At 52.9% G+C, this 26,991-nt stretch overlaps 1 protein-coding gene across 1 annotated transcript in view; it reads left to right on the top strand.

Annotated features, from left to right (window-relative positions):
• SHANK3 (SH3 and multiple ankyrin repeat domains 3) overlaps positions 1-26,658 on the top strand; it is a 66,936-nt gene extending 40,278 nt beyond the window's left edge. The window contains 4 exon segments of the mRNA XM_043968144.1: positions 116-246; positions 1,159-1,243; positions 5,997-8,286; positions 23,278-26,658. Coding sequence (XP_043824079.1) covers positions 116-246; positions 1,159-1,243; positions 5,997-8,286; positions 23,278-23,926 — 3,155 coding nt within the window. The 3' untranslated portion in view covers positions 23,927-26,658.
• Positions 26,659-26,991: the final 333 nt, after the last annotated feature.

Here is a 26,991-nt window from a genome sequence, read left to right as displayed (position 1 = left end):
TAGTTCTGGGGTCTACTTAGCACTGTTGCTCCCCCTAGCTGGGGAGAGGGTGAGTCAGGTATCAAAGACCAGAAGCCATGATCCACTCAGTTTCTGCTTCCTTTGGATTCTGCAGAGAAGCTGGATGAGATCCTGGCGGCTGCTGCAGAGCCCACACTGAGACCGGACATCGCGGATGCTGACTCCAGAGCAGCCACTGTCAAGCAACGGCCCACAAGCCGGCGCATCACTCCAGCCGAGATCAGTGTGAGTGCAGCTGGGGAGACTGTTGGGAGTGGGAATGGGGGAGGGCAGGGATGCTGAGAGAGGGAGTGGAACCCTGGGGGTCATCGTCAGTAGGACTGTAGTTGTCAGTAAGAGTGGGTCAGGTGGTTGGAGCCCATGCGAGTGCAGTTGCGGGGTTCAGTATGAATGTAGCCATTAGGGTCACTGAGAGAAGGATAGGGAAATGTGAGCCACTAGGAATGGGATCTTCGGGATCCTTGTCAATTGGACCCTGGGACCCTAAGAATAGGGTTACTAGGGCTGGTCAGAGCAAGATTGTGGGGGTCAGTGTGAGCAGTAGGATCCACTGGGTGGATGTAGATAATTGGAAGTAGGTCCATAGGGATCTGTGTAAGTGGCTCACTGGGAGTAGTGGCACAGGGAGCAGCTTTGAGGAGGGTCAGTGTAGGTGGGCCCACTGAGAGTGGGATTATGGAGATAACTGAATGGAGTCACAAAGGTCAGTGAGAGAGGAGTCATAGGGGTCACGGGGATCAGACTTGAGGTCATGGAGTTCACAGGGAAGGGAATCATAGATGTCCAGAGCAGGATCAATGTGGGTATGATCATGCCACTTATTGACCAGGGTCATAGGGGATAGTTGTGGATGTGATCAAGGACATAACAGGGGGTCATTGAGGGAAGCACAGGAATTGGAGTTGGGGGGTAGTATAGCTGTATCTGGGGATGTTGGTAGATTGGTGAGGGGTGATATGGGGGTGTTTGAGAGGCTCAGGGGATCATCTTGGGGGCATTGGGGTCAGTGTGGAACATTGGGTGGCAGCATGAGGAATGAGGAATGGGATGGGATGCTTGTGGGTGCTGTAGAGGTATTTGGAGGCAGGCCCTCTGGAGTTTAGATCCCGCCATGTATGTTTTCTTTCCTCTTCACAGTCTTTGTTTGAACGCCAGGGCCTTCCTGGCTCTGAGAAGCTTCCTGGATCCCTTCGAAAGGGCATCCCACGGACCAAGTCTGTAGGTATGGCCATGGCGGATTCTAGGAGAGGGGAGAGAGTGGGGGCATTTCATGGCTATGGAGGAATGAGGTTGATGGTGGGATCTCGAGGATCATGGGGGCCTGGGAATAAGGAGAGCCAGTTGTTGGAAAGGCAAGAGGACTTCTAGGAAGAGAACCCTTAGCACATGCGGTAGAGATGGGACATGGGGGTCAGAGCAGGACATGGGGCACCCACAGGAGTGGGATGTAGGACAAAGGGAGACCCAAGGGGCCCTGCCTGTGATGTCACCTTACCCTGAATCTTGGGGGTTGGAAGGTGTCCACTGTCAGGTATTTTTCCTTTAGCAGCATTCCTCCTATATCCCTCCCCCAACCCTGTCACTAACAACCTCTCCCAATCTGTATGGGGGTAGTAAAGACCTTTGAAGTCATCTCCTCTGGCTCCCCTCTCAATGTAGGGATTCATCTTAGAGCACCCCTAGCAGGCAGTTGTGCAGCATCACATGAACACTTCTAGTCATGAGGACTTTACTCCTTTCGCTGTATCTGCTCTTTGAGGGGGCCAGTGATGTTTGGACAGCCCTACTGGTTAGCTTGTTCCTTCCCTCTAACCCTTCCTCTCTGCACCCCATTTGGTTCTGTCTTCTGGCATCAAGTCAGGAGATCTGATTCCTCTTTCACATGAAAGCCCGTCACCCACTTGAAGCAGCTGTCATAGGATGCTCAGGATCTTCTCTGCTTCAGGATAAATGGCCCAAGTCCTAAGGCCCTTCTTCTTCCTGGATACCTTGCATTGAATGTGCTCATACTCATTTGTTAACATCCATCCAAAAAGGTGGTGCTCAGATGTGGTCTGAGCAGGTAGAGGACAATGTCACCTCCCTAGTCACTTGATAGATTTAACCCATCTTTTGAATCTGTCAAGATTTGGGGAGATCCTGCTGTCACATAGCATTGATTCCTCCCAGCAAGAGTGAGGCTAATGAGCCTTTCATCTATGCCTTCATGCAAGGGTTTGAGAATTTTTCTGAACCTGAGAAAGCAGAACCCTTAGGGCTTCTCCCAGAGATCTCCCTCCCTGTTGACATCAACCCGTTGATTTAGAGGCCACTCATTGCAGTGGATTTTGAATCCATCCCCCTCCCTCTTGTCCAGGAAGGGAACACGTGAGACTTTGTCCAGTGCATTACTGAAATCTCAGGATGTCATGCTTAGATCAGGTTAGTTGGACATGACCAATTCTTGAACTCATGTTGGCTCTTGATGGTCACTGCTTCTCTTTCTAAGTGCTCAACACTTGTCCTCTTACTGATATTTAATCACCTTCTTGGAAATCAAGGTAATCTTTGCCCTTCTCCAGTCCTGTTGGGTTGCCACAACTTCCAAAGATCATAGTGATTTAACAAGCTCATTTGCTGGCCCTTCATCCCTCTGGCATGTTATTTATCTGGTCAAGGTGACTTGAACTCATTAAGGGAAACTTGATGGCTTTTTTTTAAGTGACTTGCCCAGGGTCACACAGCTAGTAAGTGTCAAGTGTCTGAGGCCGGATTTGAACTCAGGTCCTCCTGACTCCAGGGCTGGTGCTCTATCCACTGCGCCACCTAGCTGCCCCAGCTTGATGTCTTTTTGTTGTCCCCTAAGTTATCTTGAGTTTCATTTTCCTGTTCTATACTTTCAAGACTGAAGATTGTTCTCTTTGGTAGAGAAAACAGATCCAAATAGGATCGAGTAGTTCAGCCGTCTCTCCATTAATGGTTATTATTGTCCCATCCACTTTGAGAAGCAGTGCTGTCCCTTCTTTTACTTTCTCCTTGTCTCCAGTGTGGCAAAAAAAGAAGTCTTTTTTCTTGTCCTTAGCATCTATTGCTAGCCAGCCCCAGGTCATCTCCTCAGTCTGGTGCTTTTGGGACTGGGTATTCATCTGCTTTTGCTCATCCTTGTGTTCATATTTCTCCTTATTCTCTAGATACCCTTGATCAGTTCTTCTCACTTTCTGTGTACGTTGCCTCTTTTCCAAGGCATATCTGGCCCCAGCTTTTCTTTGATTCATTTCGGTTCAAGCCCACAACTATTTATTAGATGCCTACTGAATGCAGAGTCCTGTGCTGGTGCTGGGGGAGATGCAGAAATTTGATCAAACTTGCAGGGAACTTGATATGACCTCAACATAAACATCTTTGATATGTCAGTGGAGGGGAGTCCCCTTTGTACACCTCTCAGTTCATCCACACTTTCTCCTTCTCTAGGATGCTTGCCCACCTTCTCCCTTGCATTCTCTGTAGGGGGCTCCTTAACGTTGGCTGGGGCCTTCTTACTCTCTTCAGGGTAGGATGACAGCCAGCCCCGTTTTCCCTCGTTCCTCTAATGTGACCTGCTTCCCCCTTTCCCCATTCAGCCCTCTCTGAGAAGCCTCTCTCACCACCATATACGCCTGGTATCATTCCACCCTCGGTCTCTTCACTGGCTTTTGGGTCATTGCCTGAAGTTTTGATGCTCCAGTGAGTGTCATCTATTAGGATGCACTGAAGATGCACTTTTTATTTCAGAAAGTCTGGGGTTGCAGAGAGCAAGGCAAAGCTTCCCAAACACAGCCCGGCCTCTTCCCTTTCTCCCATTCAATTCAGGATCCCCCCAATTGTTGTCTAGCTGTATTGCCTGCCCAAGATAACTCTGACCACAAGAAAAGTAATTTGTAGCTGTAGAGCAATGCACTTTACCTACATGTTACCTAGGAGCCCAACAATAACCTTGTGCAGAAGGTGCTATGGCTTTATTATACCCATTTTGTGGATATAGAAATAAGAGGTTCAGAGAGGAGAGGTCATCTGCTCATAGCAGAACAGCTCAACACCCTATTGCAAGTCATAATCTGAACAATAGGCATTCTTCGTCCACTTGGTTTCCTGTGTGAATGGTGGGGTCACACGAGTCTCATTTGGGAGGGCCTGCTGTATTTCTCCCCCTTGATGTCATTGACACATTGCCGTCCACAAACAAGGGTATCTGGAGGACCCCACCTCTTCCATCTTGTCTGGGCTAGCCTCCATTGTCATGGCAAACACCTCTGGCGAGCAGATAGCTAGCTCCTTGGTTCATGCTGGACTTTGATATTAATAGACAGGAGATCACTGGAGAAAGCTCTGTCACCGCATCTTTCAAGGAATGTTTTAGAAACTTAACACATACATGCTTTTTAAAGCTCACTGTGAGCTACCAGCCAAGTCCCATGCTTCTTGGTAATCCACAGATTGCATCTTTGGCAATTCCAGGTCATTTCTTTGTGCCTCAGTTTCCCCATCTGTAAGATGAGGAGGTTGGACTACATGGATTCTGAGGTCCCTTAGAAGCCTGGTATCTGTGATCCTATGCATTCTGTAGACCTCAGTTTGCTCAGCTGAAAAACAAAAATGACTCCCTTGTGGGACTGGTATGAGGGAGATGCTTCATAAATCTTAAGGTGCTTTTTAAGGTGCTCCTCATTCTTCCCCCCCCTTCCCAGGGAAGATTTGCAGCAATGGCTCTTCCTGCCTGGTGGGCCCTTGAAGGCTTTCTGCCTAACAGACAACTGTATCCCAGCATCCCTGATCTCCCCCACGAGCCCCACTTACCCACCTTTGCTCTCTTGCTTGGGTCTTTGCCTTGCTCCCTGCACCCCCCCCATCTCTTATCCTTCTCTTCTGAGGCAGATCCCTTCCCCCCTCCCCCATGGCCCCAGCCATCCCTCTGGGATTTGCCAGTGACGCCCCCTCTGCCATGTTCTCTCAGGGCTGCGTGATGCCTCTCCCATGTTTGCGACAGCTTGATACACGCTTCCCCTCAGAAGCCTGTGTCTTCCTGGCTCAGATCATCCGCCTCTCGGGCTCAGCTGCACTGGTTACCTTAGCAATGTGTCTCTTCTGGCCCCCACCTGAACTCTGGTGCCTTAAGGCTCTGCCTTCTCTCTGGATGGAGGCCCCGGCTCGCCGGTGAGCCACTTTTCTTGAGGTCCACAGACCTGTGACTTCCTGGTAGAGAGGCTCATCCGCAGAATCCGGGGCAGAAGGGCTTCCAAGGTGGGCCGGCTCTCCTGGCCTGGAGCAGGGAGCCTTAGGACAGTATTCTGGCAAATGCTGGCTCTGTCTGCGCAGAGGGCCTTCAGCGAGGGCGTGCCCAGCCCCTCCCACTCAGGCTCTGCTCGAATTGTTAGGAAGTGGGAGAATTTACATTTTGCTTTTGCTTTTCCCTGGATCTTGCTGTTCTGATTTTACATTTATCCGGTTGAATCTCATCTTGTTTGACTTGGCCCTACGTTCTTGCCTGCAGAGATATTTTTGGATCCTGATTGTGTAACCCGATGTGTTAAGCTCTCTTCAGCTTTGTGTCATCTGCCTATTTAATAAGCTTGCCATCTATGCCTTCCAGCCCAGTCATTGATAAAAATGTTAAATAAAATAGGGCTCAAAGTAGAGCCCTGGGGCACACTAGCAGAGACCCGTCTAGGCTGACACCAAGTGCCAGTGTCTGTTAGCTCCGCATTGAATTGTCCCAAGGGGGTCCGTGACCGTAGGCTCTGGGGACACCTGTCGCGGCTGTCCCCTGAGCGGTGGGAGTTGGTGCGGAGAGTAGGTGAGGTCTCGGGGCTGTCCCTCCCTCCTCCCTCCCATAGTTGTCCTTCTCCCAATCCCATCTCCCAGGTGCCTCCAAGTCTCCACTGCTCCCCCACGCCCCCACCCCCTCTCCCTCCCCAGGCCTCACCCCAGGTCCCCGGGCCTGACTGCCGGTCCCTCCGTAGGGGAAGATGAGAAGCTGGCCTCTCTCCTGGAAGGGAAGTTCCCGAGGAGCTCGTCTATGCAGGATGCTGCTGTCCGTGAGGGCCATGGGATCCCGCCCCCACCCCAGACCGCCCCACCCCCCCCACCCTCCCCGTACTACTTCGACACAGGACCACCTCCCTCCTTTTCACCGCCACCCCCGCCAGGCCGTGCCTACGACACCGTGAGATCCAGCTTCAAACCAGGGCTGGAGGCCCGGCTGGGAGGGGCGGGACCCCCTGGGCTCTACGCCCCTGGCCTAGGCGCTCACGGGCCTCTCCCTTACCCGGAGCGCCAGAAGCGGGCTCGGTCCATGATCATCTTGCAGGACTCACCCCACGAACCAGCTGTGGCCGAAAGCAGCCGGCCCCCTCCCGCAGCCACGCCCCCTGAGCGCCTGAGGCGGAAGGCGCGAGTGCCCGGCAGTCAAGACAGCCCTTACGCCAACCTGGGCGCCTTCAGTGCCAGTCTCTTTGCCCCCTCCAAGCCCCAGCGCAGGAAAAGCCCCTTGGTGAAGCAGCTGCAGGTGGAGGAAGCGCAAGACCGGGCCGCCCTGGCGGTGGGGGGCAGCGGCGGCAGTTTTACCCGGGAGCCCTCGCCCACTCGGCGGGGACACCGGCTCGGGGGACTCGACTACCCCCCCGGGGAACCGCCCGGACTCCCCTTTACCGGGGCCGGCCCTGGCAAGGAACGAGACCGTCGGCTGGATGAGAGGCGCCGCTCCACCGTCTTCCTTTCCGTGGGGGCCATCGAGGGCAGCTCCCCCAGCGCCGAGATGCCATCCCTGCAGCCTTCCCGATCCATCGACGAGCGCCTCCTGGGCAGTGGCCGCGACCTGCTCTTACCCTCGCCCGTCTCCGCTCTCAAGCCGCTGGTCAGCAGCCCCAGCCCCTCCCCTGTGGGCTCCACCTTCATCCATCCGCTCACCGGCAAGCCCCTGGACCCCAGCTCGCCCCTCGCCCTCGCCTTGGCTGCCCGGGAGCGGGCCCTGGCTTCGCAGGTGCCCTCGAGGTCCCCAACCCCCGTTCACAGCCCAGACTCGGACCGGCCAGCTCCTCTCTTTGTGGACATCCAGAGCAGAGAGCCAGAGCGCAGCAGCCTGGCTTCCCCCACCCCAGCCTTTTCCCCCCGGGGCCCCGCGTGGGGCCCCCTCCCCGCCCGCCGAGAGGTTGAGAAGTCCCCACGAGAGGAGAGGAAGACACCCGATGACAAGAAGTCCATGATCCTCAGCGTCCTGGACACTTCGCTACAGCGTCCGGCTGGCCTCATCGTGGTCCACGCCACGGGCAACGGGCAGGGCCCCGGGGAGCTGGAGGCAGAAGAGAGCACGCCGGCCGCCCCGGAGCTGAGCCAGGCCCCTCCTCCGGCCGCCGCCGCCGCCGCGGTGTCCGCCCCTGGGGCCCTGCCCAGCCCCCGGGCCCAGCCCCCCGGCAGCCCCCCCGCCGCCGACCCGGTGCTGGGCCAGGGCAGCTCGGAGGAAGAGCCCGACGTGGTGTTTGCCGTGACCCTGCCCCCAGCCCAGCTGTCATCCAGCGACGAGGAGACCAGGGAAGAGCTGGCCCGGATCGGGCTGGTGCCGCCCCCGGAGGAGTTCGCCAACGGCCTCCTGGTGACCACGCCGCCCCCGGGCCCCGGGCCGGCCCCTTCCCCCGCGGCCTCGCCCAGCCCAGCCTCAGGGAAGCCCAGCAGTGACGCGCCCCCTGCCCCGGAGTCCGCCGCGGATTCGGGTGTGGAGGAGGCGGACACGCGCAGCTCCAGCGACCCCCACCTGGAGACCACGAGCACCATCTCCACCGTGTCCAGCATGTCCACGCTGAGCTCCGAGAGCGGCGAGCCCACGGACACGCACACCTCCTTCGCTGACGGACACACTTTTGTACTCGAGAAGCCGCCTGTGCCTCCGAAACCCAAACTCAAGTCCCCGCTCGGCAAGGGGCCCGTGACCTTCAGGGACCCCCTGCTCAAGCAGTCCTCGGACAGCGAGCTCATCGCCGCCGCCGCTGCCGCCGCCGCCGCCTCCGCCGGGCTGGCCTCCGGAGCTGGGCCTGCCCGCCCTCGCTACCTCTTCCAGAGAAGGTCTAAGCTGTGGGGGGACCCGGTGGAGAGCCGGGGGCTCCCAGGCCCCGAAGACGACAAACCGACTGTGATCACCGAGCTGAGCTCCCGACTGCAGCAGCTCAACAAAGACACCCGCTCCCTAGGGGAGGAGCCTGTGGGAGGCCTGGGGGGCCTGCTTGACCCCCTCAAGAAATCGCCTGCTGTGGCTGCACGGTGAGTGGGGTGGGGGTGGGGCGGGCGGAGAGGGGGCGGTGGGCATGGCCAGGGCATGTGGATGCTGTCTAGCCTCTATTCTCCTCGACTGTGCCTCTGTGTCTTTTCCTCTGTCCTTCTTGGGGCCATCCTTTGTCCGTCTAGTACAAAAGACAAAGGGTTTTCCTGGCCCCAGCCTGATGAGGAGAAATCACAGGCCAGCCCTGAGCCCCTGAGCTCCAGGTAGACAGAATGGATAGGGTCCTTAGTTCCCTTCTGACCACTGCTCTAACTCTCAGTGAGCTGCTCCACGTCTTCACAGCGTCCCAAGGCATCTCCCTGAGCTTCCCCCTCCCAATGACCCTCTGGCATGGGGTCTCTGCCTCCGAGGTCCCTGTGGCTGGCTGGGCTCACCACTGGGCCCTGTGTTAGCATTAGGGGTCACTGCTCCAGAGCCTGCTTGGAGCTGTTGGCTTTCTCCAGGCCCACTCCCCATTTCTCTTCGGTTTCTCCGTTTTTGTTGCTCTTCAAGCCTGCCCAGTGAGGTAGCTCCCATCGACCCTCTCCCTCCAGACTGGTAACACCGTTCTAGCTTTTTGAGTGGCTCTGCCCCCCTGGGGAATAATGTTGTTGCTCTCAGAACTGTGGGAGCCCATCAGGATGTCTCAGTGAATGCCTCAGTGGGAATTAGGCTGGGTTGACTTGACCCCAAAGGGCAGAATCAGGAACTCTGCATAGGAGCCTGGGTGGTGCAGTATAAAGGCTTGGAGTCAGGGAAGATCTGGGCACAACACACTGTATCTGTGCAGCCTGGAGCAAGTTATTTCCCTTTCTGAGCCTCAGTTCACATTATTTGTAACAGGGGTAGCTCACAGAGTTGTGAATGCTTTGCTGACCTGGAAACCTGATAAAAATAGGATCCAGGATCACCCAAGGGTTGAAGGGAGGCAGCTTTCCATTCACAGTCAGGGCTGTTCCAAAGGGAAGTGGCCTGTCTTGGTAGAAGTGACCTCCCTGTCACTGGAGGGTTTTTTGTTGTTTTTTTCTTACAGCAGTGGCTGGATGGTCACTTTTCAGGGCTACTGCAGAGGAGATTCAGGCTTGGGGCTTGGGTGAAGGAGGTTGGACTAGAAGACTTTAGAGGTTCCTTTGAACTCTCAAATTGTTTGATTCTGGAAAAGCTCTGGAAGAAGCCTGGGGTAGGGTGGGGTGTCACAGGAGGTATGTTGTCAGTACCTCTGACTTGAGTCTGCCCCCATCCCTGATCTCAGGCATGGCCACTTGACACAGCCTAATTGCAGAGTCCTTCAGTCTTCACCTTCCCTGGTCCCATCCCCTTGTGCCCCTTGATCCCCAGAGTGGGGAGTGGTGGAAAGGAAGGGGCCCTGTCCAGAGACTCCAGCTCTATTCTTGTGTGGAAGAAAAACTCTCCCGTCTTCTATTTTAGATACACATCTGCCAAAGATAAATTTATTAATTAAATTATTCTAAGCATCTTTGCTTAGAGAGAGAGAGAAAATCCAAAGGGATAGAATTTCATCCTGCCTTTGAAAAGCTTTCTACCCAAGCTATGCTTGAATTACATTTGATAGTGTTCATGAACAAAGACATGTCCCATTATCAAGATCAAACGGGGGCAAAGTCTAGGCAACAGTTTTAATTCATCAAACAGCAACTGTCCCCACTTTGGGCTGCACCTCGAGGAATCATTGCCCCCAAACCACTGAACATCTCTTTTACCATTCCTTCCCAGGAGTCTTTCTTCTGCCTGGTCAAAGGTGACATCAAACTTCTGTTAATTGAATTCATCACATATGTACTTTCTTCTCTCTTGTCTGGTCGTGACCCTGATTAATTTCAGGGGAGTTCTTCCTGGGCTGCTCGGGTCTCTTCTTTGAGAATCTGGTTATGCCTTGGATAGGAGCAATAGAAGAGGTTCCAATGCAAGACATTATTTGGAGATCGATGGTTAAAGAAAGATTGATAGTACTTTAGACTAAATAGTAATACTAGTATTTTATATGTAGCCTACTGAGGGAGTGGGGCAGTGTGCAATTAATCTGCAGCCCTTCCTTAGGACTGTGCTCAGGAGATGGGGATCTGAGGCTTCTAAACATCTTATTGTGTCTTCCTTTATTGGGTGAATGTTCAGAACCCTGGGCCCAGAGAAAGCAAGGTCTCATGCAGCTCCTTGCCCTTGCAGCCCTGGAGGGTTAGCACCTGCATTGGGTGCAGGTCCTGCCTGGCACAGCTGGTTCTCCTGGGCACAAAGCCTTGAACTGGTCTGGATGCTCAGTGAGGATCTCTGACTTCCTGGCCTCTGCACAGCACCCTGCACAGCTGGGGTAGTGTCCTGTGACCTTGGGGCTTCAGCCTCTGGCCCTCTCCCTCTCACACCCATGACTCACCTTGTTCAGTCACGGTGACCACAGGATCCAAGTCTGGAGGCAGGATCAGAGACTGGGAATGGAAAAGGCCATCCAGAAGTACTCAGACATTGTAGCGATGTTTGCAAACTGAGGCAAAGCAAGCCCGCGACAGATTCGCCTGTTGTCTATACAAGGCTGCCATCTCTCCACTTCCTAGAACTCTCTCTTTCTCCGTCCAGCTCTGATCGTGTCTCATGCTTTCACACAGTCACTCTCCCAACACTAACTATTCTCTGCTCACCGGATTCCACGCTGTACTTTGCCACAAAGTCCTAGGGGTTGCTTCCCAAACATGTCTATTGTAACTAATCCATTACTAGAGTCACTACATTTTTTTTTTACAAGGGGAAGGAGAGAGCAAATGAAGGATTGCAGACCAGCCTTCCCCTCGCTTCACTTCTCAGCCCTAACAGCTGTTCCTCTTTATACCCAGAAATAAACAGACGGCTCAGGTGTGCATTAGAGCCATCCCTGCTTGGGAGGGGGAGCAAACCCCAAGTACTTGAATAACCAAGCTTGCCATCAGTGAAGAACCAAATGAGACCATTCCCCTGACTCCTTTCCCCGTCTCCTGGGGTTTTCCCAGCTGCTAGGCCTGAAATTTCTACCCATGCATGGGTCGGCTCATCTGAAGGTTGCTCCTTTGGTGGACCTCAGTCCCAAACCTTTCCAAGTCAGGTCCAAGATGCAGGTCCTTAGCTGCCAGACCACTGTCTCTCTCTAGAGCCTGCCCCTCTGAAGTGCAGAAGCAGCCTCCCCTCTCCCAGGGGGCCTAGCACTCGAGATTCTCTTCTGAGAGACACGACAGACTCCCATGAGCTCTTGGCTACCTGCAGAGCAGAGATGACCTGAGTCAGAGAAGGAGTTGTCCGACTTGGTTCAGGTTGCCTGCCCTGTGCAGATCCCCAGGGTCTGGCCAGTGTTCAGAGGCCATGGCCACAATGTGCCCCCAAACCCCTTTGTCACATTTTGACAAGATGTGTGGTCTTTTAAACACATGAACACTCCATGTGCTTAGTTTCCACCAGCATGAGGATTGTTCCCATTCCCCTTGTGTGTCGCTCTGTCCATCGGTGTGTTCCTTGCCTCCCTGTCCCCAATATCCATCCATCCTTTTCATCTCCCTGCCTGTCCCCTTTTCCATCCCTGGCTAGCCTTCTATTATCTCCATTCATTCCACCTGGCCGTTCCTCTGCTCGCATCTGTCAAGCCTTCCTGGGCTGCTGCCAAGTTTGGTCTTGAGTCTCTATTGCTCTGGATCAGATGGACTGAAGGATGCCATGCCGTGGCCCTTTGAAAAGAGGCCATTGTGGGTTGGTGCTGGGCACTTGGCCATGAGAGGCTAAGGAAAGCTGGGCTGGGGACCAGGGACCATGGCAAGACAGGGCAGCTGGCTGTGGGTCTTCCTGGGAAATCAGAGATGACTCGAACCCCTGTAACCTTCCACCAACACGCTGGACAGGAGGAAGTCTAAGGAGATCCAACTTCTGCCTTTGGGAATTTGACGACTCTCAGCCCTGTCCCCGGCAAACCCTAGTTTTATGGGGGAGATATTGCAGTGGTGGTGAACGGGCAAGAAGGGAAATAACACTATTCTGTGTTGGGGCTCTCTCAGTGTGTCTTCAAGGAGCCCCCATTCTGAAGAGTTGGGGGGCTTTCACAGGTGATGGGAATAGGCATGCCCCAGGGCCCAGAAGCCCCATGAAACATCTTCAGCCCCATGCCCTGGGCAGGATCTCCTTCCTCTCTGCCTTTGCCCCTTCCCCCAGTGTTTACAAGCCTGCCCCACCCCCATTGCCATCCCTTCACCCTTCCTAGGAGCTGCTGCTCCTTCAGAGGAGCTTAGACCCCCTTCCCTAGCACTGACCCTGTGAAATTCAGGCTCCAGGGTGTAGTGTTGGGGTTCCTAGGTCATGTGGACAGCTCTTCCCTCCATCGAAGAGGCTCCAGTCCACCCGCCCCCCAGAGCTTCTCTCCCTTCCAAAGGGGCTCTGAAGTCTCCTTTCTTTTTCCTGCCCCATTGGATTGGATCCCTTGAGCTCAACTCCTCTGGAACCTGAGATGGGGAGAGCCTCTCTCTGGTCCGGGGGAGCTTTTCCTTGGCTGTCAAGCATAATCCCCGCCAACAGGCCTCCAGGCGGCATCTTCTCCTCCGCTGCTCCCAGAGAGCCTTCCTCCCTCCCCAAAGCCCTTCCTGCTCCCTTCCCAGATGCATCTTCCCTTCTCATGGGGCTACAAGCACTGCGAGGGCTGAGGCCCTGGGACCCCACAGGCCCAGGCCTTGTAGTAGTGGAGAGGAAAGGTTGGAGCCCTGTGGGTGAGAAGGGAAGAGCCTGGGAAGGCATCTCTCTGCCCTGGCTCACCTCCTGGAGTCTTGTTTTGGCCTCTATCCTGCCCCATCAGACCCCCATCCTCCAGAATAGAGCCATGCTTTGGCCTTAGCTCATTCCCCTTCACTAGAACCAGATGTTAGCCTGTGGACTTTCAGCTCTGGCCTGCCCTGCTAGCCTGACCCTACCTGTCTGGGTTCTGGGTATGGCCATTGCTACCACTTGCCAGGTGGCTCCCTCAGCATTTCTCAGCTTCATCCAGCCCCTAGGCCTCTTCTCTACCCTCCAGCGACCCTCCTGTGCCCCCTCATGTCTGGACCCCACCCTGTCCTGCTGAGTCCTTCAGCTGGGCTCCCATCCTTGCCTCCACCCTTTGGCTGCCCAGCCTCTTTCCCCTCCCCTGAGGACTCTGTCCTGTCAGACCTTGCATGTGCAGAGGATGCTTGATTTTTCTCTGTAGTCCTTTTCTGTGGCCATTTATTAAGCCTGTCTTTATGTACTGCACATTGTCCTGGGCACAGGGGGAGAAGGTAAGCCCCTGGGGGGCTCACAGTCTAGTGGGGGGGGGTAAGGCACAAACACAGATCCTTCTTGTCCTTGAAAGATAAGCTGGGCATTTGGGCAAAGGGCCGCTGATGGCCAAGATAGAAAGGCCTCAACTTGATGTGCAGATCAGGGGAGACTTCCAGGAAGAGGTGGCCCTGGGGCAGGCATTGAACAAGAGGACAAGACCTAGGGAAGGGTGGACACCAAGGCCCAGAATCAGGAAAGCATGGCTGGTACATGTAAGGTGACCAATTGGGCAGTGAGTTGGCCAGTTTGGTTGGAATGTCAAGGGCTCAGTGCTTGTGTGCCTAGGAGCTAGGTTGTTTCTTCTTAAGCAGTGAGAATATCAAGGGATGCTGGAAAAGCAGGCAGAGAATTGAAAGAGGAAACACAAGGAAGAAGTAGAAATGACACACGAATGCATCATTTTCACTTGTTTTACAACCTATTCCAGCCACTCCAACCACAGATTTCAGCTCTCTGGGTCCCAGGAGCCATCTGTGAGTCTGCATTTCCTTTCCCTCCCTGCAGAGAACCTCCAACCCACAATTCCTAAGGGCTGGGTCAGGGCTCTCCCATAGTTTAAATCACTTTGCCCTTGTCTCCTTGATGTATTTGGCAAGAGGGCTCAGCACTTATGCCTCAGGGCAATTGGCTGCCTCTTCCCCACCTGTGTAAGACAAGGGTTTTGTTTTGTTTTTTCTTCTTTTCTGAACCATTCAGCCCTGTCCATGTGCCCCGTCCTTTACTTGGTTTGGGGAGACTCTGTCTCTTGCTACTCTCCTCTTGGATGATGGAATGTACTGCCTCCCCTCCTCTCCAGGAGCTTGAATGCTAACTGTCCCACTCTCTAGCCTGAAGATGGTCCATCATGGGGTGCTGGCCACCTGCCATGCCCCAATTCCATAGCCCACCCTGTTCTTTAGGGTTTTGTCTTTGAGCCTGTTTGTGAACCCATTCCTTTCACCCTCTAGTGTCCTCTCCTGCTGAAGTCCTGGGGCTTCTTTCTGGGGCTGTCCATGGAGCAAGTTCTGTGCCCAGGAGCGTTTGCTGACTTGAGATGTGTTTTAGGTCTCCACACCTCTGGTCTGTTTTGATGTGCCTGCTATTTGGGGATCCCACTGTAGGTTTCCAAGTTGTGCTGCCAATGGCCAACCATCCCCCAGAATCCACCGCGTTTTCTTTTTTTCTTTTAAAAATCGATGCTTTTTGTTTCCAGTTATGTTCTTTCCTCTCCTCACCATCCCCAAGCCCAGTGAGGCTTCCCATGTAACAAAGAAAAACAACTGAATAAAGCAATTAAACAAAATTGCCTCATAGAGCCCCATGACTAACAGCATACGTGTCACTTTGTATTCATAGACCTCTACTTCCAAAACCAAAGAAGGTGCATTTCCTCACTTCTCCCAGAGCCTAGCTTGGTTGTCATTAATGTTAAGATTTATTTTTCTTATGTTCTTTCTATTCTCGTCATCATTGGACACACGGTTTCCCCGTTTTTGCTTATTGTACACTGCATCAGTTTGTATTAATCTATGTTTCCCTAAATTCGTCATATTTGTCATTCCTTAAAACACAATAATATTTTATTACATTCAAATACAACAGTTTTCTTTAGCCATCCATTAATCGATGGATGCCCACTTTTGGTTTTAGGTTTTTTTCTCTGCCACAAAAAGTGCATTTTATGTATAATGGGATCTCTCTGTTTCACACCCTGGGGCTATGTGCCCAGCAAAAGGATCAAGTCATTCAAAGCCTCAGTGTCCTCATCTGTAAATTGTTTGTAATAGCTACCTTTCAAGGTTAGATCCGTAAAGCTTGAATCCGAAAATGAATGTACAGTCACTGAAGTAGTGTTGTTATTCTTTCCTCCAAAGAACAGCATGGGACACTTGGCCAAAAGTTCACTAAATCCAAGTATCCTCGATCTGCAGTATACTTTGAATGTGCCCATCTAGTTCTGTTTACAAAGTTAATGTGAAGTCCAAGCTGGATCTTGGTAAATCACTCCCTTCTTTGCTAACTGTTTACCAACCACCTTTTTTATGCCTTAGAGAGAGAATTTTGCCAGGAATCGACTCCACTCCATTCTCTTTCCTTTTTTGAAAACTGTGACATTTGTCCTCAAGTCTTGTGGTACTTCTCCTATTCTGCATAGTCTTTGGCTCATCAATGCCAGGCCTTACCACCCTTGAAATTGGTCTTATGGGAATGTGCCACAGCTTTAACTTGCATCTCTTATTACCTGCCCTCGATCTTATTTATTTATTCATTTATTTATTTTTTGGTGATTATTATTTTTGGCAATTGGGGTTAAGTAACTTGCTCAGGGTCACACTGCTAGTAAGTGTCAAATGTCTGAGGTCAGATTTGAACTCAGGTCCTCCTGACTCCAGGGCCAGTGCTCTGTCCACTGTGCCACCTAGCTGCCCTGATCTTTTTTATTTTAATAAACATTTTAATTTAAAGATTTGAGTTTCAAATTCTAACCCTCCTCTCCTTCCCAGTACCCATCCTTGAGGTGGTAAGCAGATATAGGTTATACTTGTGCAATTATGTAAAATATTACCATATTAGCCACCTTTTCTTTTTCTTCTTCCTTTTTTTGTTGTTGTTTTTTTCAGGGTAATGAGAGTTAAGTAACTTGCTCAGGGTCACACAGCTAGTAAGCCTTTTCTTCTTTAAAATAAATTGTGAATAGGGAAGCTAGGTGGCACAGTGGATAAAAGCACTGGCCCTGGATTCAGGAGGACTTGAGTTCAAGTCTGACCTCAGACACTTGACACTTACTAGCTGTGTGACCCTGGGCAAATCACTTAACCCTCATTGCCCCCAAAACGACTACAACAACAACAAAACAATCATAAAATAAATTGTGATTGGTATCTTTTGGTTTCATATCACCTTCATTTCTCAATATACTGGTACCCCAGCTTCCTCCTGGAGACAGAACATCCTATATAACCCAAGAGTAAAAAAACCAAAAGAAAATCCAAGTTCATCAAGACTAGCCAACTCATAGAAAAAACTTGTTATAAGCAGTGTTCCTCACCCAGAGCCCCCTGCTCTGCAATGCGAGGAGGGAGTTACTGATCATATTTCTTCTTTGGGGCCAGTCTTGCTTATAATTTCACATTGTTCGATGTCAATTGTTTTGTTTCTGTTGTTCCAACACTGTTCTTGACAATGTTTGCATCGCTGCAGGCATTGCTGTTTGTTTTCTTGGTGCTTCTTCACTGTGCCTCTGTTCATATTACCTTCTCATGCTTCTTGTTACTCATCACACAGCCATGCTCTATGACATTCATGTATCACACCTTGTTTAGCCTTTTTCCAACTAGGGGGCATTTATATTGTTGCCAGTTCTTTGTGAATATAGAAAGGGATGCTATAAATATTTTTGTGTTTATGGGCCCTTTCTTTTTTTTTTTTTTTTTAGTGAGGCAGTTGGGGTTAAGTGACTTGCCCAGGGTAACACAGCTAGTAAGTGTTAAGTGTCTGAGGCCAGATTTGAACTCAGGTCCTCCTGACTCCAGGGCCGGTGCTCTATCCACTGCGCCCCCTAGCTGCCCCTATGGGCCCTTTCTTTTTATCATTGATTTTCTTGGGTAAATGCTTATTAATAGGATCTCAGGGTCAGAGTGGATGAACAGGTTAGTTTTTTTGTTTTGTTTTTTTTTTTGGTGGGGCAATGAGGGTTAAGTGACTTGCCTAGGGTCACAGGGCTAGTAAGTGTCAAGTGTCTGAGGCCAGATTTGAACTCAAGAGGTTAGTTATTTTGTATGTTTAATTTCAAACTGCTTTTCTGAAAGGTTGAATCAATTCATAGCTCCACAAACAATGCATCAGAGTGGCAGTCTTTCTACATCCACAACAAGATTGACAACATCTTTGAGGTGAAATCTCTGAATTGTTTTGATTTATATCTGCTTTATTTGCAATTACTTGGAGCAGTCTTTCAAAGGGTTAATAGTTTGCCTTTTTTTTTTTTTTAGTTTCTTCTTACCCTTTGGCTGCTACTGGGAATTGGCTTTTAGGGCTTTACAATTATGTAGTTCCCTATCTTTTTTCTTTAAATAAATTCCAAGTTTCCTGGTGAATTTCCATTGCATTCACATTAGGCTTTCCAGACAATTTTTATTTTCTGTCTTCAACAGAATTATTTCCCTTTGTGCCTTCATGATTTTATCCTTGAAAGTACCCTATTTCAACTGTGCTGACTTCCTCTGCAAAATTCTAGGCCATGGGATCCTGCCTCTCTTTTCAACCCTTTGGAATCTGCACTCCCCAAATGTAGTGTGCATGTCAGACTGTACCTAGCTTTCTTCTTTACCAGGACAAATTCTAAGAGGGAGAGGCCATTTTTCTCTAAGATTACCATCCTTTCCACTCCAGCAACCGATTGTCCGTTGTTTATTTGAATCAGATTTAGAACAAAAATTCCCTTCATTAGTTCCTCTACCCTTTGAAGGAAGAAGTGATAATTCAGGTAAACCAAGAATTCTTCCATGTTTGGGATCCAAAGATTTCCTCTCAGGTGCTTTGGCCATCTTAGCTGTGCTTGAAGAGTTCACAAAACTTTGGCATCACAGATTTTGAGAGTTGTAAGGGACCCAACCACTGTCTAGTCCAATCCCAAATAGAAAAAGAATCCCCTTTGTGATACACCCAGAGGGTCCTCTAGCCTTTATTTGAAGACCTCAAAAGAGAGGATCTGCCACCTCCCTTGGGCCTGTTCCATCTGGGGGCAGCTTTCGTTGTTAGGATGTTTTCTTGACGTCAAGACTTAATTAGACTCTTTGCAATTTCCTCCCATTGTTCCTGGTTCATCCCTTTGGGGCCAAACGGAACAAAACTAATCTATCTTCCACATGACGGTCCCTCAAATACTTGAGTGCAGCTGTCATATCCTCTCTGCATTCCTCTCTTCAGGCAAAACATCTCTGATTCCTTCATCCACCAAAGTCCTTCACTACCCTGGTTGCTACCCTCTGGACACTCTCCAGATTATCATTGTCTTTAGTAGGTGATGCCCAGAACTGAACACAATATTCCAGATGACCTCTCTGTTCCTGGAAGCTCCACATTCTAAAGCTGCCAAAAGCACCTTTGTTTATTGGCTTGGCGATGGCATGTCCCACCCCCATCCCAATGACTCATATAGAGCTTGCAGTCCATATGAAGCCCAAGATCCTTGAGAGACCAAATGCTGTCTAACTGACCCCCGCCCCTGCCCCCGAATCCTCTCCTTGTGAAGCTGGTGTTTCATACCCAAGTGCAGGACTTTACATTCTCCCTTATTGAATTCTATTTTCTTAGATCCAGCCCAAGGCTTGAACCTGTTAAGAGCCTCTAGTTCTGGCATCCATCGTGCTAGTGGCCCTTCTTGGCTTGGATCTGGTGAGCCCTTATGCTAATCACTGATATATGTGTTAAATAGCTCAGGACCTAGTCCTGATCCTTGAGGGCACCTTATGAGGTCTACCTTCTGTCTTGTTGACATTGAGCCATCAACTACTTTTGGAGTTCATCCAACCAGTTCTCAATCGAATTGTAGGATTGTCTAGGCCACTTCTCTCCATTTTCACAAATTGTAGGATTGTCTAGGCCACTTCTCTCCATTTTCACAAGAAGAACATGGAAGCTTTTATCAAAAACTTTGCTACAATTGAGGTAAATGTTATCTGGAGCATTCTCTTTATCAACTAGTTTAGTAATACTATCTAAAATAGGAGATGAGGTTAGGGGGAAGGAGCTGTTCTTGATGAAACCCAGCTGGCTCTTGGTCATCATCTCTGCTGCCTCTTTGAGATGTTCACCAACTGTCTCTTTAATGATCACTTCTCAAATTTTCTGTGGAATTTAAGTCAAGCTCACTGCGCTTGGGTTTTCAGACTTTATACTCTACTGTTTTTGGAAAACTGAGACAATTACCCCTTTGTTGTCTTAGAGCACTGCTTCTGCTTTCCATCATTGTTCAACTTCTTTTAAGACTCAAGGATGTATGGATGTGTGTGTGTGTGTGTGTGTGTGTGTGTGTGTGTGAGATGTGGTCCAGTCTGAGCTCTAGGATATTCTCTGGGCAGTTGTGTGAGGAATGAACTGAAGCAGAGAAAGCCTTGAGGTGGAGAGGACTACTTGGAAGCCTACTGGGAGAAGGGCCTGTGTGGCTCTTGGAATGAAGAGAAGAGGATGCATACCAACAATGCTGCATGTGCATAAAAACAAAAAGTGAGGAGGATAACAGATGTTGCATAGACGGGTGGCTAGAAGGATGGTGAAGCTCTTGACACAAACATGGAACTTAGGAAAAGGGGTGGGTTTTGGGGGAAAGATAATGAGCTGCTTTGTTCCAGTTGAGTTTGGGTTATCAATAGGACATCCAGTCTGGGATGTTTAAAAGTGATGGGTGATGTGTGCCAGAAGCTAAGGGCAAAAATGAACTGGTTTTGCGGACCTGGAAGTTGTCTTCGTGGAGGTGACTCTAGAGAAAGGATTCTCATCCTGGGACCCAAAGATTCCCAAGGAGTCCCTGGGAAGATTTTAGGAGGTCCATAAACATCAATAGGAAAAATGACATTTTAATTTTCACTAACTCCTAACTGAAATTCAGCATTTCTTTCAGTGTTTTAAAAACAGAACTCTAAGAGGGGTTCATATGCATCACCAGGCTGCCAAATAGGGTTATAACACAAAACAGTTAAGAACCCTCTTAGATAAGAGGGTCCAGGGTATAGCCTTGGGTGAGACCCCTAGTTAGGGAACTTGTGGTGGATGGAGATTCATCAAAGGAGACTAGGAAGGAGCAGTTGGCCAAGAAGTAGAACCGAGGGAGAGTCATGTCACCAAAGTCCAGAGAGGACATACTCTCTGGGAGAGGCTGCTCAGCAGAGAGGTCAAGGAGGACTAGGCCTGGCAAAAGGCCATCTGCTTTGGCAAATAAGACGCTGCTGGGCATTTTGGAAGGAGCAGTTTCATTTGAATAATGAGGTCAGAAGCTAGATTTCAGAGGATTTGGAAGAGTAAGAAGTGCGGAAATGAGGGTCAGGCATAAACACAGCTTTGCCAAGGAATTAGCAAATATTTATTGATTGAATTTGGTGGAGAGGCAAGGACAGATGGTGTGAGAGGCAACGATTTGCTTCTCAGGATCCAGCCTTTCCTTCTTGGCTAACCCTCTTCTTCTTTCCTGGACTCCTAAGTTTCCTTTTGATCCACTTGTGGTAGGAACCTGGATCCATCTGGTTTCCTAGACCTCTCTTTTTAGGACCTGTCAAGAAATGATTCCTTGCCATTCAGGACTGTTTTGTGAGAGCCACCACTGTGGCACACATTGGCAAAAGCAGGGGAGGGTCAGGGAGGATTTTGCTCCACCTGGTTCCCTGACTAGTTGCCTTTCTTAGCCACCTGCCCCATTGCCCAGTGGGACCATTCCCTGTCCCGTGTTGCAGGATGTCTATTTCATGTGTAAGGGCTAGGGATTAGGAATTCAGTTTTGGAGCACAAAGATAGATTTAGAGCTAAAAAGGACTCTTAGAGGTCATCTAGTGCAGCCCCCTTATTTTATTGATGAGGAAATAAACCTAAGGAGGTTAAGTGACTTGCAGGTCACAAGGGTGGCAAATATTAAAGTTGGTATTTGAACACAGGTCCTCTGACTACAAATGGGAGGAGATCAGGAAACTGACATGGTAACTTCCTGTTTTCACTCATTATTTTTGTTTGCTAGGTGCTAGCTCTTTATTCTTTTTATTCTGGCTGCTGGATTGAAAGTGCTATTAATGCCCTTTTAAATCTCAGTGCCCTAGAACAAGACCCCAGTTGCTCTGTCCTAGGTATAGCTGTGGTTTGATTCTGATGCTGCTCCTTACTCCTCTACTCTTTGTGCCTGTCATTTTCACTGTGGGTCTTAGTTTCCTGGTCTGGAAAATATAGGGGTTAAACTAGATAATTTCTGAGGTCCTTTACTGCTCTATATCTGATGATTTGGTGATGTAATCAAGGAAGAGTCAAGATAACTTGGCAATATAAGTTTCTGGTGGATTATACAGAATGGTAGGGGGCAGTTAGGTGGCTCAGTGGATAGAGCAGGGGACCTGGAGTCAGGAACACCTGAGTTCAAATCTGACCTCAAACACTGACTGGCTGTGACCCTGGGCAAGTCCTGTAACCCTGTTTGACTCAGTTTCCTCACCTGTAAAATAAGCTCCACTCCTTTGTCAAAGAAACCCCAAATGGGGTCCCAGAAAGTCGGAGAGGACTGAACAACGACATGAAATGGCATGAGTCAAAGTTGAAGGAGGTAGAGAAGGGATCTAAGGGAGTGATTATCGAGAGGACCAGGTTCTTCTGAGGACTGAGGTAGATCTGGGTCAGATTATCTCTAGTGGTGACCCCCCCACCCCTACTGGAACAGGTGCCCTCCTCCCCATCAGCCCACTGCAGATGGATGGGGGGATGGAGGTAGCCAGCCCATGCCCAGTCTGTTCTGCTCAGACCCATGAATGCTGACTTTAAGCTCTCACTGCCCCTAGTAGTCCACTTTCCCCTGGGCCCAGGCCATGCTCCTTGGGCTCGTGTGTTGTCCGTCTGTTGGGGCATGTGCCGTGTCCAGGCATGGGCTGTGACTGGGCGGGGGAGGGGCTGGGAGGGGGGGCCATGTCTGGCCACCGGGCTAACACACTCTCTCATTGCTTTCTTCTTGCCCCATCTGCATGTGGCTGCTCTGTCTAGATGGGCGGTGGGTCCCGAGCGCCGGCTGTGTAAGTGAGCATGCCCCATCCCATGCCTCTCACCATTCCACGCGGGCTGGGCCGGGCCGGGGGTGGCTAGGGGGCCAGGCAGGCAAGCTTGGGGTTGGTGGCGCAGGTGGAGCTGCATGAAGCTTTGGTCGCTGTGCTGTGTCGTTGTGTGGGCTGCCTCACCTCTTTGCCTTTGGCCCCGCGGGCCGGCTGGCGGGCGGGCAGGCTCTGGGGGGCGGATCCTTCTCTGGAAAGGCCAGGAAGTGAGGCGGCTGCTGTCCAGTGCACCCAGCTTGAGTATGCGTCTGGCACCCGCACTAATGCAGCCGCATTTGCTGTCTTTCTGTCTGTTGCACTTCAGTCCCACCTGATACAACTCCCTTAAGTCCCCGCAGGAAGGCAGGTGGGGAAGGGGGGGTGTCTCAGGGTTCCAGGGACCACTGTCCTGGAAGTGCCTAAGGGATTAGTGTCCATGGAGCTTGCGGCCTGGGGGGAGGGAATCCGAGTGGATGGATGGAGGCCTCAAGGTCCCCCTTGGAGGGTCAGGGCCTTAGGGATCATTGTCCCCGAGAAATCACGAGCAGGAGTGGGGAGAGGGGAGGGTCAAGCGTTCAGAGATCTGCCCAGAAGCCTGGGGTGCAGGAGTCCATCTTTAGATGCCATTTATCCTTCCTACCAAAGGCCACGGGGAGGAGGGGGAGACGTGGGCCTCTCTCTTCTGCCTGGCCTTAGCCATTCCCACACCGTTAGGCCGGAGTAGCCGCGGTGACGGGGCCGCAGTAGGAGCCACGTGGTCCCCAGCCTGTCAGCTTAGGCCTCAGGAGGCCCCCTCCTGTCTTCCTCCGCCCCTGGCCTCCCCAGGTCCCTGGTGTCTTGGTGCAGCCCCGCTCTCCCCGCTGCCCTGGCCCCTGACCCGCCCCCGGCCCAGCCTGGGCCCTGCCCTGACCCTGTCCCTCCCCGCAGGCTCTTCAGCAGCCTCGGCGAGCTGAGCTCCATCTCGCAGCAGCCGTCACCGCAGCCCCAGCAGCAGCAGCGCAGCGGCGTGGGGCCCCCGGGGCCCGGGGCCTCGTACACCGTCCGGCCCGGCAGCCGCTACCCCGTGGCCCGCCGGACGCCGAGCCCCGTGAAGCCGGCGTCGCTGGAGCGCGTCGAGGGGCTAGGCACAGGTCCCGGGGGCGGCGTGGGGCGACCCTTCGGCCTCACTCCACCAACCATCCTCAAGTCGTCCAGCCTCTCCATCCCCCACGAGCCCAAAGAGGTGCGCTTCGTGGTGCGCAGCGTCAGCGCGCGGAGCCGCTCGCCATCTCCTTCGCCCACGCCGGCCCCCGGTCCCCCAGGGCCTGGGCCCGGGCCCGGGCCGGGTCTGGGTGCCGCCCCAGGCCCCGCCCGTCCCTTCCAGCAGAAGCCACTGCAGCTCTGGACCAAGTTCGACGTAGGCGACTGGCTGGACAGCATCCACCTGGGGGAGCATCGGGACCGCTTCGAGGACCACGAGATCGAGGGCGCTCATCTGCCCGCGCTCACCAAGGACGACTTCGTGGAGCTGGGCGTGACGCGCGTGGGCCATCGAATGAACATCGAGCGCGCCCTCAAGGCGCTGGCGGACAGCTGACCTAACGCCCCCGGCCCCGCCCACCCCGCCGGGCGCCCTGCGGGCAGGGCCCCCGCCCGCCCCGCGCCGTGGGCCTACCCCTCCGCGTGACGCGAGCTGGGTCCCGCCCCTGCGGGGGCGCGTGGGCCGGCCTCTCCGCGGACAGGCCCACCTCGTCCCCGCCGCGCTACTCCACCAGACGTCGGTCAGGCCCCGCCCCTCCTCTCTTTCCCCGGACCTCCTCCCCCACGCCCACCCGCCTCTTCTCCCCAGTTCCCACCCCAATATCCCCCAAGCCCGCGTCGCGGCCCCGGGGCCGGAATGTTGCATGAATCGTCCTGTTTGCTGTTGCTCGGAGAGTCGCCCTGTACATTGCTTATCGCCCCCGTCCCCCTGCCCTGCCCCCCCTCTCCCAGCACGTGGTCCTGAAAGGCGGGGCGGGGCGGCCCGGCATGCGGGGGCCGGGCGGGGCTGAGCAGGCCCCCCTCCCCCCGGGTTTGCATATTTTTAATCTGCTCTATATTTGGAAGGAGAAAAGGAACAAGCGTCTCTGTCCCGCACCCACCCCCGGCCCGGCCCAGCCCGGTTCGGCCCAGCGCAGCCCAGTTCAGCTCTACTCAGCTTAGCCGCGTCGGGCCGATCAGGGTCCGCCGGAACCGGGTGCGCCAGGCCCGCGGCCGCCACGTCTTCCACCTCCCAGCGCCTTGCGGGGCCCGGCCTCACTGCCACCCGCCCCCGCGGCCCCGGCCCGGCCCGGCCCGGCGCGGAGGAGGGGGGGCCGGGTCCGCTCCAGCTGGTCTGGGCTCCGCCATCGCCCCCCCGCCCCCCCGCTGAGCTGGTCCCGGCGCGCCGCCCCCCCACCCCCAAACCCCCTTCAGGTGCTGCAGGAAAGGACGAGTGAGGCCTCGCGCCCTCCGATCCTGCTCAGCCCCCAGCACACTAGGGGCCGCGGCTGGCTTGGGAGACAATAGCCAATAAGGGGGGCAGCGAGGACCCCCACCCTCCCCCGGCCCCCCCTCCTCCCCCATGGGGTCCCCACTCCAAGTCCCGCCTCTCAGTCTCGTTTCACTGTTTCTGCCCCTGTCCCCCTCCCAGGGTCTCTCCGGATTCAGCAGTCGCCAGAGGAAGGGGTCTTCCCCGTCCCCCAGTGCAGCTGCCAGTGTCTCGGATCCCCAAAGAGGCCCTCTCCACCCTCCCCGATCCCACCCCTGCCTCGGTGAGACTGTGTGTGATGCCGCGAGGCTGTGCGCAAGTGTGCCGTGGGGGGCTCGGCGTGCGTGGGGGGCTCAGCGTGCGTGGGCTTTCAGTAGGCGATCAGGGCTGAGCCTGGCCACTGTGCCTCTCATCGGTGGGTTAGACTTGCGCGAGATTGTCCGGGAACCATTAAGGCTGTGAAAGCATGAGTGCGTGCGTGTGCGAGAATGTACCTGTGTGAGAGACCAGCAAGCTGTCTGAGCTGGGAGCGTGTGCCGGCGGGAACTGGGCTGGACTACGGGGGTTGTGCTACTGACCGGCTGGGCCCGGCCCACCGGCTCTATTGACTGACTGCACGAGTGTCCACGAGTGTGAGTGTGTGCGCACAGGCTTGGGCCCCCTCGCCAAGGCCTGCCGGCTTCCCCCAAAGCTCGAGGAGGAATCTGGGGGCGGGGAGGAGGGATGGTTTGGGTGACTGGATTCATCTTCCTCTGTTGGGGAGGCCCAGCCCGTGGAGCTCTTGCACCACGGGAGGGGGTCTACTAGTGACCCCTCCCTTCGGAGCAACCCTCCTATCAGCTCCTAGCAGGGAGAGGAGGCGGCTCCACTGGGCCCTAGGTCGGGGGCGAGGGAAACCTCGGAGCCAGGCGCCCCCAGCCTTTTGCCTCGGCTCAGGGGAGGGTGCTGGGAATCTCGGGGGCTGTTTTCATCTTGAGATGCCCCTCCCCTCTCCTCTCTGCCCCTTCCTATCTCCCCTCCTCCATGGCCCCTTTACTGTGACTTCTAATGCTCAGCAATGACCTTTGGGGTCTGTGGGGTGGGGGGGCGCCCTCTTGGACCTGTTTTTAAATCTGGGGGTTGGGGTCTGGACTAAGCTCCGTCCATGTCACTCACAAGGTTCTGTTTGTATTTCTAACTTTTTTTTTTTAATAAAAATAGAAAATTTCACACCCTGGCGGCCTGGCACGCAGGTCTGTGCTGAGGTTGTTCTGGGTGTTTACACACATACACATACACACTGGTCTGCCCTCCACTCATCCCACACGCCCTCCACTCTCACCAGCTCTCCCCGCACACTGTTCTGCCCTCCATTCACCCCACCCCACAGTGATACAGCCACAAACAGTTACAATCATAGAACCCCGCAGTAATATAACCCAGTGCCACATTAAGGCACATAGCCTCCTGCCCACGGAGTCGCAAAAATCTTAGAGTCTCACAGGGTCTCTCACTCACAGTCTCACCCAGTCTCTGTCCCCTCCATCCAGTCTCACACACATACACACACCTACACATGCACATGCACACACATACATACACACATACACACACACCTGTGGGTTTTTGGTTCCATTCCGTTTTGGGTTTTTAACTTGACAGGGTCAGTTCAGTTTCACCCCCGTCTTTTGTATGGAGTTCAGTGGGGAGATTTCTCCTCCCCTCTCCAGCCCCGGGGCCTCCTGACCCTGCCGTTGTGATACACCCCACAGAGATCTATGTTTCTTATATTATTATTAATTATTATATTATTATTATGTAATAAATTTATAAGAAACGAATTGGTTTCAGTTGCTTTTGTAAAGGGGAATTGGGATCCCCAACAAAGAGTCCAGGTGTTTCCTTCATCTCTCTCTGAGAGTGAAATTGCTGAGCAGTGGAGATAAAGATGAGACCAAGCTGGACATTTACAGAGAACCTGTCCTGAGCCAGGCACTGCCCTCCTACAAGGCAAGAGCATTCAGTCACAGATAGAGCAGCTTTTAGGAGCTTTCTCTACTGGAGGTGGGGAAAACCATCGTTCAGCATGCTTGCACACACACACACACACACGCACACAATTGAAAAGGAAAGGGGTGGGGGGAAACACCTGCCAAGCTCAGGAGCTACAGACA

Source organism: Dromiciops gliroides, chromosome 5 (genome assembly GCF_019393635.1).
Source record: "Dromiciops gliroides isolate mDroGli1 chromosome 5, mDroGli1.pri, whole genome shotgun sequence".
NCBI classification, from domain to species: Eukaryota; Metazoa; Chordata; class Mammalia; order Microbiotheria; family Microbiotheriidae; genus Dromiciops; species Dromiciops gliroides.
The sequence above is the reverse complement of the archived record's forward strand: the minus strand, read 5'-3'. Positions and strand labels throughout refer to the sequence as shown.